Source organism: Drosophila mojavensis, unplaced genomic scaffold (assembly GCF_018153725.1).
Source record: "Drosophila mojavensis isolate 15081-1352.22 unplaced genomic scaffold, ASM1815372v1 contig_74, whole genome shotgun sequence".
NCBI classification, from domain to species: domain Eukaryota; kingdom Metazoa; phylum Arthropoda; class Insecta; order Diptera; family Drosophilidae; genus Drosophila; species Drosophila mojavensis.
The window spans coordinates 12,409,392-12,422,027 of record NW_025318899.1 but is presented as its reverse complement, the minus strand read 5'-3'; the positions used below and the strand labels follow the sequence as shown (position 1 = coordinate 12,422,027).

General features: G+C 40.5%; 2 protein-coding genes across 5 annotated transcripts in view; both read left to right on the top strand.

The window, feature by feature from the left end:
• Positions 1–3,497, top strand: part of LOC6582225 (bifunctional heparan sulfate N-deacetylase/N-sulfotransferase) — a 53,921-nt gene extending 50,424 nt beyond the window's left edge. For both annotated transcript variants that reach the window (XM_015162345.3, XM_002007893.4), the window contains exons 5-6: positions 975–1,327; positions 2,184–3,497. In XM_015162345.3, the coding sequence (XP_015017831.1) occupies positions 975–1,327; positions 2,184–2,286 (456 nt within the window). In that variant the 3' untranslated portion in view covers positions 2,287–3,497. The remainder of the gene's footprint in view (positions 1–974; positions 1,328–2,183) is intronic.
• A 360-nt stretch (positions 3,498–3,857) lies between these two features.
• The window catches only part of LOC6582222 (calcium uniporter protein, mitochondrial), a 44,418-nt gene continuing 35,639 nt past the window's right edge, over positions 3,858–12,636 (top strand). Inside the window, exons 1-2 of one of the 3 annotated variants that reach the window (XM_015162344.3) lie at positions 3,858–4,291; positions 4,859–5,156. In XM_015162344.3, coding sequence (XP_015017830.1) covers positions 5,031–5,156 — 126 coding nt within the window. In that variant the 5' untranslated portion in view covers positions 3,858–4,291; positions 4,859–5,030. Of the gene's footprint in view, positions 4,292–4,472; positions 5,157–12,636 lie in introns of those variants that run through there. The other 2 variants (XM_015162343.3, XM_015162342.3) reach the window with 2 other exon arrangements.

The following is a 12,636-nucleotide window of genomic DNA, read 5'->3' as shown; positions in this document are numbered from 1 at the left end:
CGACATTGTAGTCCTAAGTTCTTCAGCAACAATTGCCCGAATAATAAGCTCTTGTATATTCCCAATTATACCTTTCCACAAACTTTGTGCAAGAGTTTCATTTTCATAGCAATTTAAGTGTTAGTCTCCAAGAGTATTCAAATAAAGTTGGGACAAGAATTTGCCAGCAATTAAGCTGTGAGTCCAACAACCATTTAACTACCTCGACTCCTGCCAAAGCATAAATATATCCGAAGCAGGACTCTGCAATGCACACACATACACACACACGTACACACACACACACACAGCCCTGGCCAGATCTGTTTTTGGCAAGATTGTTTTTGGTTCATTAGTCAACAGCTGTCAGCTGCAAATGCACAGAAATCTAATGAACTATCCATCAATTCAGCATGAGCTTAGTCAAGCAGAACATGCAGCGCAACCACAAGCTGCACTTGCAACTGGTTCGATGTGGCATTTATTGCCAATGCCATTGCCATTGCTGTTTGGAGAGCAACTCTTCAAAATGAAAATTCATTTGGCGCTCCACAAAATCGCTTTTCGATTTTATTTACCCAAACCTCCCATGTCACCGCGCCCCCCACTTGTACTGTTGCCGCCTTAGAGTGAAGCAACTTGTCGGCATCATTTTTCGATTTGCATGCAGATTCCTTTTTAGCCAACAGCTGAGTGCAATGCCAATTGCAGCATATTTAGTTGCACCTGCCGCATGCAGCATTGGCCAGCTTAACACATGTTTGCAGTGACACGCCCACGCCCCTGGTGCTGCCCCCTCTGCCTTTTGCTTCCCTTGCTCAACATTTTGACATGTGTTCGACCCGATGTCTCCCAATGTCTGAAGTCGACCATTAAATTGGTCACAGCACATGAACTTGAGTTATATAAGTATGTGTATATGTGTATGTATATGTATATACATCGTATCGTATGTCGTATGTCTTTAACTTTTTGACATTTGCTTCTTTGGCCAGGTCATAACGGCTAGCGACTCGGCACCGCGCGCTCTGAAGGATTTGCGTAATCGCTGCCTGAATCCGGGCAAATACGCACAGCACCTGGAGCACTGGCTGGCCTACTATCCCGCCCAGCAGCTGCACATCATCGATGGCGAGCAATTGCGCCTCAATCCCGTCGATGTGATGAACGAGCTGCAGCGCTTTTTGAAAATCCAACCGCTCCTCGACTATTCCAATCACCTGCGCTACGATGTGAAAAAGGGCTTCTACTGCCAGGCTGTCAGCGAGAAGCGCAATAAATGCCTCGGCAAGTCCAAGGGGCGCCAATATCCCCAAATGGATGAGCGCAGTGCCAAGCTGTTGCAGCGGTAAGTAAAACCAAAAAAGAACAAAAAAAAAAAATATGTGTAAAAAAAGTAAAAAACTGAAACAAAGCAAAAAACACAAAACGAATGCAAACGGAATAAAAAACGGGTCGTATGAGTGATTTGGGTTGGTTTTGGGGCGACAGACAGATGACGACGTCGGCGCTGCTGCTTTGAGTGAAGGATTAATGAACACACCCACACATGCAGTGTGAGTATGTGTGTGTGTGATGGTAGATAGAATAGTTGTGGGCGTCACTAAGAGGCAGGCGCTCTCAGAGAGGCGGCAGGTTTGTGTGTGTGTGTGTGTGTGGGTGCGGCATTTTTGCGGCCATGGAAAGTGCACTTTGCTGTACGACTGCAATTCCGGATGCCAGCTGTCAGTTTGGCGTGAGCCCTTTTTATATTCAGTGATTCGAGCAGGCGGCTAAACGAGCCACTTTTATTAGACATCACAATGAACGGAGCATCAAATATGAAAAGGAAACCCGAAGCACTTCAAGCAACAGCAGCAGCTGAAGCAGCAGCTTAGGGAGTTCATTAGACTGACAGATGATGTGGCACTAGTGCATGATGTAGCTCGTCTCGAATGACAGAGAAATATTCAACATCTGCCCAGAGCTGACAAGGAATTATTACTATACCTTAAATTCGCATTACTTTGGCCATACATAACTGAAATTCATAAACTCATTTCGAATTTGAAATTTGAATCTTCGTGAACAATCAACAAGTTCCAGTGAACCGCAGCTGGCTCAGCCGTTACATCTGTTATGCAAATGCGAATTCGAACTCGAAAGTTGTCTTTGCTTATGCACTGCTTAACTCATGCTCTCCCTTTTTCTCTCACCCTTTTTAGCTACTATCTGAACCACAATACGGCGCTGGTAAAGCTGCTGAAGAAGCTCGGCTCACGTCCCATACCCCAGTGGCTCAAGGATGATTTGTCGACGGGCACGTGATAGCAGCTGTTTGAAGGCGTGGCCATTGGCGCAGTCGAACTTGGAATTGGTCTAGGAATTGGCATTGGCGGCAACAAATATCGCAAAATGCGTGCGAAACTCAGGAAACAGTTGCACTGGCTACAGCTGACGGCGGCAGCGGCAGCGCCTGGAACTATGCGTGCTGGCAGCAGTGAGAGAAGCAGCGGCAGAGGCAGAGGCAGCGACAGCGACAGCGAGCACAAAAACAACAACAGAGCGAAAAGAACAAAAAAGAAAACATAATTAGCTACTTTGAATATGCATAAATCTAGCTTGTTGTCGTTGTTGTTGCAATTTAATGATGTCGCTGCAGTTGGCAGCTGAATGCAAAAACAGTTAACTAGCGCATGTGTGTGTCTGTGTGCGTGTGTGTGTTGTATAGGTGTGCGTAATTGTGTAAATACTATAATGGAATCTGTGCATGAGTGTATTTATGTGTGTGTGTGTGTGTCTCGGCTGCCAGCGCATTGTAATCTATAGCAGAAAAGCATCATGAATAAATGCATAAATGCATTTCATGCGCTTTGTTAGTTGTTCAAAAATATTATGCTAGAAAAAAACAGACAAAGAAAAAATTACAAACAAAAAAAAAAACATTAATTATTAAAACATAAGACAGGGAGAGAGAGGAAATGTGTGTAAAACCCATAAAAATCAGAGCCAATTACGCAAACGTTTGTAACGGTAATTATGCGCCCAATTAACTGCGACTTGATTCATTTCGTTAATACCTCAGAACAATTTTGTTGTCAACTCACTTATCAAAGACTCCAAACACACACAACAACAACAATTGCAGAAATATTAATAGCTGAACTCTATAAATATTTATGTTTTCAACAATTTGTATACTATATTTGATTAACAATTTTAATCCATGCCAAAACTGTGAAGCCCGTCTTTACAGTTACGAGTGCTATACCTATGTTACATATATAGATATAGATATATATATATATTTGAATAAGGCTGCTATTTGTTTTAAGTGCGTATTGTAAATGTTTTTAAGCGAACGCAGCGAACGACAAGGAAAATGCTTAAATGAAACCTTTCTAGTTTTATGTTTAAAGCACTAAGCAAAGCTCTATATATAGTATATATATTGTATAGTTGGATATATATATAAATATATATAAACTAGTTAAAAGTTTAGATTCGTAATGCGACAATAATAAAAGCAAAAATTTAAATGCACTTTGTGTTTTTATTTATTCAAAAATTGGCGCCAGATCAACTTATCCGTAATCACCCTGCTTAGCCAGTACACAAACCAGTACAGTGTATTCGCTCAATTTGGCCTTGCCATATCGGTAAATTTTAGTTTACATTTAACGAAAATACACAACGAAGACTGTTATTTAACAGCCAGCCACCTAGCGTAGTGTTATGCTAAACTTTCTGTTAAAAAAATTTATATTTCTTATATAAAAGTTTCTATCGAAACCTGTGTGTGCATACCAGCCGGCACCGATTGTCTGCCCAGGCAGCTCAGCTGTTGTCGAACTTTCGAACTGCCAGCATGCGATTGCGCCAAAGGGGGTCTAACTGCCTGATTAACAGCAGTCTGTTATCATTCTTTCACGCGCGCGGTTCGGCTACTTCGTTTGGCGAATTGCGGCTGCTTTCGTTAGAGCCTAAGCTTTATAAATTTAGAATTTCAATTAAATAATAGACACCGTGTAGCAATAGAAAAAAGCCGCCGCCACCATCACGAGTGCCGTAGAGTGACGTCGCTGCCAAAGTCAATGCCAGAGTCGAGTGCAAAGTGCGAAGCAAAATTATCGGCAAAGCCGCAGCTCGAGCTTAATTTAATATTTATAATACAAAAGATAAAAATACATATAACGCAGTTAATATCAATAGCTAAAGCATATTTAATCATCCTATCTCTCTCTTCTGTGCGAAACATGTGCCGCGTCTAGTTTCTTAGTGAAAACAGCAAACACCCAAAAGAAAAAAAAAAACAAAAAAAAAGTTAAAACCGGTAAATTCTTACCCTTTGCCTCATTGTCTGATTCTCATCTTTCCAACTTTTTGCGCGTCGCCTTTGTTGTTCTTGTTGTTGTTGCTGTTGTTGTTTCGGTTTTGTTGCTGCTGTTGTTTCTGTTACTGTTACTGTTGTTGTGGCACTGTTGCATTTTGTTTAACATAAACATAATAACTAAATTTCTATCAGTCGGATTTAAAAAGTCAAAGCAGCCAAATCTTTTTTTTTTTCTTTTTTTTTTTGTTTAGGCGACGTTTCGAAAATTTCGGAACTATTGTTTTCTTTTATTTATTTACAGCAAATGCAGTTGTGATCTTTACAATCCAAACTTAAATAGTTGCAGATCTAAATTTTCGAATGTCCAAATTGCAAATATCTTTTGAGTTCTTAAAGCAATTTTAAATGAAGTTTCAAGCAGCGCCAACTCTGATCAGAGCTAAGTGAAAATACAGCAACAACAGCAATAATAATAATAATAACAGCGACAATAGCAAGAACGGAGATAGTAGCAGTAGATCTTACTCATTGCTTCTGTCTCCCTCTTCCACCCATTCGCCACCTCAGCCCTCGTCATTGCAGCAGCGCCTCGTTTCCTGCTCTCGTGAATAATAGTCAGTGAATTGTTTTGTTGTTGTTGTTGCTGTGATCTCGCGTGGCAAGTTCCAAGTTTGGCACTAGCACCAGTTCCAGCTCCAGCTTCAGCTCCAACTGCAACTCCAGCTCGAGCCGTCCCAGCATGTCCAGGCACGGCCTCATCTTACTGGGCAACATTAGTCAGCTCCTGTTGAGTCGTTCCAATGTGCGCCCGTTCGAGCGCTGCGGCCGGCGTATGAGGCCGGTGACTGCGACTTTTGCAACACTGGTAAGTGAAACGTCCTATAAATATATACACACACCCATACAGCCATACACACATACACCCATACGCCCACACGTGCGTGTGACTCGTGGCGCTCCGGGAGAGCAGCTGTTGTCTGCCGGCCACTATTCGAAATTATAAAAATACACACACTTGTTCTTTGACTTCGCTGCCGGCAGCGACAAAAATGTACATATGTATGTATGGGTGCATATGTATATTTGAGCATATATACACATATTTACATTATACATATGTATGTATGTGCATATATTATACAACATGCGTGAGTTTGAAAACGTTCGTGTGTGCACATTTAAATTATTAAAATTTATGCGAAAGTAGAAACATGCTAACACAATAACAATACACTTATATATAACGTATACTATATACATATGTACATACATATACATTCGTACATTCCATACATAAAGCTGTATGGATACATTCTATTATGTTATATTCTTTGCTATTCTTTTTACATGCTTTCTTTTGTTTTTGTTATTTGCTTTTGCACACTTGGAAGCCGCATCGCCAACTTCCAAGCTCTCCCATCACTATGCTCAGTTGCTCTCCCTCTCCCTCTCTCTCTCTTTGTCTTTGTTGTTTTTGCCCGAAACTTCAATTGAAGTTCGCTCACATTGAGCCACATGGCGCAAGCGGGCAATGTTAAGCAACATCTGTATATGGGAGTGTATGCGTGTGTGTGAGCTAACAGCCTGTAATACTTACGCTGTGTTTGTTTTTGCATTTATTTGACATTGAGAGCGATCAGATTTTCGATTTGTAAGCGCTCTGTTCAGTGAATGTCAAACTGTGTGAATGCGATTTTTTCTTAATCACTCTTGCTCTCTCTCTCTCTCTCTCTCTCTGACCCTCTAATTCGTGCTACTCACTCGAACTTGTTGTTTAATGAATCATTTTAGGGCTCACCCCCTATCAGCATTTTCATTTTCGGTTCTTGGCACCGGCTTTTCAAGAGAAGTGACAGCTTTATCAGCAACCCAGTCTCAGGTGATACATTTAACGGCCCACGCAGCGAAAGGCGCGGGAAACGGGAGTGAGCAACAAACAAAATTATTTACGCACACTGTCCATAACATGGTCTTTTATGGCAAACGCGATTTGCATACGAAATGATAAAATTCATCGTTATTCGTTCGTTCAAACAGACGTAGACAGACACAAAAGCAGAGCGAAAAGATACAAGAGAGAGATTGAGGGAGAGCTGAACTTTTATTTGTCTTGCCTATGTAAATGCGAGCGGGAGTCGCGACGGCAAATACAACCCAAACAATACAAAAATGTTGACAAAAAAATGTCACACAGAGCTGTAAAAAGAAACAAACAAAAAAAAAAAAGTTTTATCAGCAGAACAGCTGGGCGGGTCGAGGACTGAGAGCTTTAGGGGGCGGTCGGTCGGTCGATCGGGTACCCTGTCAACATTATTTGATACTCGCGAGAGATATAACGGCACATTATTTGCATTATATGGTGTTTTTCTTGTGCTCCGACACATATTGTTGTTGTTCTTGGCACTTAATTTGCATCTGAGAGAGGCTGATTAAAGTCAACAAAACGAACTCGACAACAACAACTGCATTGATTGCACTGAACAAACCCCACCCACACACACACATAGATTGAGGAGGCGCAGGGTGCACAGAGTGTCACCAAATACTTCGCTCTCATCCTCGTTCCGTCTCTGTGTTGGCCTGTCATAATTTTTAGTTTGGCACGTTCTTGCTCTACTTTTCATCTCCAAATTCTCTTACACTCGGGGCTTTGTTTCAAATTGTAACTAAAGCTTGTTTTCTTGCTCGTTATTTTAGCTGACACCTCCTCTACTCCAACCCCCTCAGATACTCGCCATATTTATGTTTGAAAAAGTTTTATTGGCGCCATTCGGTCTGCCGCACAACAGAAAATGTGCGTTGGACTCGACTCGACCCGGACCGGGCTCAGCTCTCCGAAATGCTTGCATCCGGGCCGGGCTATTCCGTTAGCCCGTTAGCACGGATTTTGTTGTGCTGTATGCATTGCATTGGCTGCGATTTCTCCATTTGTTTTTCCTTGTTGCCGACACTGGGCGTTGGGGCGTGGCAGATGTGTTTCGGCCAACAATTATTTTCGGGCCAATGCTGTAAATAAACTTTTCGATATGAAGCCAAACAAATGCAATTGATATTTGATTAAGGCACGGTCATACAGCGACTTCTGCAGCCGCAGCGTGGCAGAGTATCCTGCCAGCTATCCTGTCGCACACATAGCCGAACAACAATAAAAGCCAGGCAACAGACATATTTATGCACACATTATTCAGCGAGCAAAGCAACCGCTTTTATTGATTAATTTTCAATTGCACTTTAAATTTTGTCTACGCGCGCGTTCAACGAATGACACTCAAAAGCAATTTAGACCTATTAAAACATGCCACACAAGCGGCCTAGATACTTGTATACTGTGTAGTTGATATTGTCGTAATTATCAGCTAATATATGTATTAATCTTCATTGTTTTGTTTAGGCTTGTGTATAATACTTGAGATGAAAGCTTTGGCAATAGTTAATATTAATACTTTTAGAAAAATATATTACATTTTTATATATTTCAATATATTATGAGATATGTATAAGCGTCAGCTAACATATAAATATATTTACAAATACTATGCACTGCCAAAGTTTACATCTCAAGTAAATAAGTATATGTATATACATATATATGTTTATTCTACTATCTCAAGTGTGTCTTAGCAATAGTCCCACGTCTCTTAGCGCGTCAGCTATCGCTGGCTGCCCTTTCAAGTGGCACGATAAGGTTCATTATCATTTATGATATTTACGGTTTGCTTTTTATTGGGGAAGTAAATCAAAGCAAGTCAAATAATTGCTGTGGGCTATAATCGACTGCACAATACACTGCTTACATATTGAACGTAGATAGGGAGTGTTTAAAAATAGTTTTAAATATTTTCTTTAGTGAACGACTTATCAATGTTGATATAATAAATACATATCGAATATACCCTTTTCATGAAGTGAGCAGTGCACATGCTATCTCTTATGCTTTCAACTATGCCAGATAAGAGTTTTAGCTCAACTCTTGCCTTCTCTCTCTCTCTCTCTCTCTCTCTCTCTCTCTCTCTCTCTCTCTCTCTCTCTCTCTCTCTCTAGCAAATATTTAACTATTGTCACTTTCATTGGTTAGCTTCTCCAACTCTTTATCTTTCAGCTCAAATCCGCTCCAAAGTTCGGTTTTTTTTTTCAACTTTTCTGCACAAATGAGCCATGGATGTTTGCGGACCACTTAAAGTTTGCCCGTAACTTGCACATTTCAGCCAATTGCCGTTAGTTGGACAATTAACAAATTCTGGACTGCAGTTGGAGTGCAACGTTTTATAATCTGCAGCGCTGCTTTGTTTGGATCTGCAACTTTTCTGTTTTAATGGACAAACTTAAAGTGGAAAGCAAAGGGTTGAGTGCAAATATACTTCATTCACCTGCCAGCGCCCCGAAAAGCCATTTGGCTTAACCCATTCACAAACAGCCACCGCAGCAAATCTGCATTTTATACGACTTATCCTAGCTGCCCCCATTTCGAGAGCTCTCCTGGGCATTCAGCTAGCCAGCCTGGCCTCAAACAGTTAACTGGAAAGCTTGTGCACGTTTTCCCACATTTATCAGAGCGCCAAAATCTTTCAGCCAGCTAAAAATACAAGCAGCGCCAAACCAAGGCCAAACGCAGCGAAAGCAGCTGCAAGTTATTTGCATATGTGCGCAATAGTTTTGTGTGTGCTGAGAGGGCAGGATTTTGTTATCGCTGCAGTCTTTGGCATACGCTCCTAATTAACTCAAACACAATTTGCCGAGGAGCCTACGGCCTACTGGAGTCGCTTCTAATCCATTTCTCTGGCATTTAAATGATCATTAGAGCTTGTCGCGCTTCATCAGCAAATGTCAAGTGTGGCTATATAAGAATGTATATATAACTTTAACTATCACTGTTTATATAGGTGTGGTTGTGTGCGTGTGCTGTGTATATATCTGCCATTTCAATTTACCTGTCGGCCAATTGGTTTGGCTCAGTTTAGCCTTGCGTGCTATTGTTATACTCTTGACTTTTACTGTACTAACAGACCACCACCCATAGCCCACCCACTCTCTACTGCCACTCCCACCCCAGCTGCTGCGTGGGAGTTTAAACGGCAGCATGATATGGCGATTTTATTGCACGATTCTCACCCCAAAGACTATATTGCTTTAACCACTTGCTTTGTTTTGACTTGCTCTTCGCTTCTTGCCCCTTGCTTTCTGGTTGTTATTCTGGCCACATGCAGCCGTAAAAACACATGTTGAACTAACTGCAATGTTACGAGCAGCTGATAGCTACGCACCAGTAAAATGCAGTGCCCGCAAAACTGTAAAAAGTTTGTCAGTTAAGTTTTGCTTATCAGGCACGCTTGATAACTCCTATCAGCAGACAAATGTTGGGCGTTTAGCTAATGCAAATATTTTTCGCTCATGAATTCATCACAATTGAATTTGCAGCCAGTCCACATAAAACATTTTAATGCTATGCATAAATTATGCTGCTGGCCCGCAAATGGGTCATCCATTAAGGGTCGCTGCCTTTGGACTGTTCAAGAAAATTTGCTGAACTTGGGCACAGATTTAAACTAAATTTATTGGTTCTGCTTGTTGATAATGCGTTGGCCAAACAACAAACAACAACAACAACATCAAACACCCTGTTGAGTGGCACTTGAAGCTGGCGCTCTAATTTATATAGTAAATATTTAGATTGTAAGCGCTACGCGAGTGACCCTAATCAAAGAGAGAGAAAGAGTGTGTGAGAGAGAGGAGAGCGTGAGTGAGTGAATGAGAGTTGTTCACCCAAAATCTTTGCATAAATTTCCAAGCATTTAAAAAGCTCAGCAACAACAAAAGCCACAAAGAAAAACCCCAAGCTAACTGCATAAAAAGCCTGTTAATAATTCAGGGCGTGTCTAAGACTACGCCCACCCCCTTTGCTTGTCTATGCTGTGTGTGTGTTGAGTGCCTGGTCACAGCACAGCTACCGAAGAAGCTGCTTCATCTCAGCTGCCAACTCTCCCAGCTCAAGTCCCAGTTGCCAGTTGCCCTGTCAGCTTCAGCTTCAGTTTCCCTGTGCCACGAGTGCAAATTTTCCTATTATATGCAAATGTTTCACTCCTAGAGCAACTTGGCACAAAATGAGCTACATAAATTGCTTAGGATTATATATATTTTTTGGTGAGTTGTGGCTGAGTACATGCAAAAAGGTAGTCGACTAGGCTGAGAGTCTTAATTGGGTGCTAACTAGTGGGATATGTGTGGATGTGTGGTGTGATGGTACTTGGTGGATTTTAATTTAATTTAATGTGGAGTTAATTTTAAAGTACTAAAAATGTGTTGAAGAAATTAAATTACCAGTTAATTCATTCCTGAAAATAATAGACACAAAATAATAAATATTAAATTTTATTGCTGTAGTTCATTAACTATTGTTAAAATATATTTAAAATATATTTCTATGCGTATATTCGTTAAAGGTTAGATCATTTGGAACATTCAGTAATCTGTGCACAAGTATGTCATATAAAAAATCTTAAAAAATATATAGACATTAAGTTTCTGAAAATCCAATCAAGATTATAAATCATTCATGATATAAATATCTATTCTTGGCACCAATTTTACGCACTGAGCATATTTTTCAAAATGGAAAAATCTCGAGCGAATTTTTTAGCGAACAAAAGTTTAAAACAATTATTAATAATTTTTATTTACGTACTATGAAACTATGTTAATTACGAATGTTGTTTATTGTAATTTATAGATGTAAAAGGTGTCTGATATAAATTAAATAATTTTAAAATATTTATATACATTTTATATTGAGTCATGGAAAATATATTGACTGAGAATCACAAAAAAAGTAAATAAAAATATTTGTATTTCTTGTAAATATTGTATTTTCAATAAATATATCTAGTTAGAGCATTAAAATGTGCTGCATTCGACTTTGCTCTCAAACTCGCTGTTGCGGGCTGGCTTATTACTATAAACTCCCTGAATTATGTCGTTTGCATGTCCTGTCCGTAGGAGCTGGCACAGCTTGTGAGCCACTTAACGCAGCCACGTTTCAGTTGTGCTGGCGTTTTCAGCTGACACGCCTCGCTTTTCTTCTTTTTTTTTTTTTTTTTTTTGGTTTTTACGCTGTGAAGCAAGGCGAGCTAGGCGTGTCCTGTCTCGCTGCGCTCTATTCAAGGCTCTGAATTTGCCTAATGCTATGCTCCTATCTAATTGTAAGCAAATTAAAGTTAGTTCGTGCCTTTATAGTTGACGCCTTGACTCGCAGTTTCCAAAAAAGCGCATGCAAAAAAAAAAGGACACACACACACACACGTGCAGACAAGGACATGCTCAAGAGTCAAAGGATCTGTCTTGATGTAAGACCTACATTTTTTTCTCCTTTTTTTTTGTGTGGCAAGCTCCGAATATTTTTCGTGCAGCTGTTCAAGGCGCTGGCAGCTGGCAGCTGGCTTTAGTCCTGTTTTCTTTGCATCTTGTATACGTTCGTCTTTCGTTCTTTCCTTTTGCTCGTTTGCTATGCAAAATAAATTATTAAAACTTTATATGCACAATCTGGCCTCTGCATTTATTTATGCGAGAAATTATTCATTATTATTCTATAATTTCTAGTCGGAATGTGCTTTTGTTTTCATCGGAAGCTTAATGAATCGCAATGTGCATTGCGTAGTTTGTTTAAATGATTAATGCAATTACTCAGCTGGTTCTACGATGCTGCTTCAATTGCCTCTAGGATAGAGTGGAATATCTGCGCCATTTCTGTTATTACAGCCTGTAACTTGGCACGCACTTGGCGCATCCGGAGTTTATGCTTGGCTCAGCTAACGGGCGTCCGTTTACGTCCTTTAAATTGCTCGACTGTTTTAATGCCTCAATTTGTTGACGGCAGCTCCACATCCATGTCAGCTACTCTATCTATCTCGCTCTCGCGCTCGCTCTCGCGCTCGCTCTCGCTCTCCCTCTCATTCCCTGTGTATTCGTGAGGCTCATCCAATCTGCCATTTCACATGCCACTTTTTGCTCGCCTTTGGCACTGGGCCAGCTGTATGTAGATATTGGTGCTTATGACGTTGGCCGCCGGGCGAATTTTAGTGTTTTCCCAGCTTAGAGTCAACAATGTGTGTCTACACGTTTTGTTATTAACCAACTATGTATATAATTAACTTGCAATTTCAATAGGGTTCATTTGCTCATCTACATTGCCAAACTCTGATCTTTTCTCTACAATTCTTGTCCACTGTCACGAATTACATTGCCTGAACCACTAAAACTATGTAAATTTTTGCCTTAATTGCCTAAAAACATAATGGTCTCGTGACATACATACATACTCACATACACATACGCAACGTGCATTGTCTATTGTT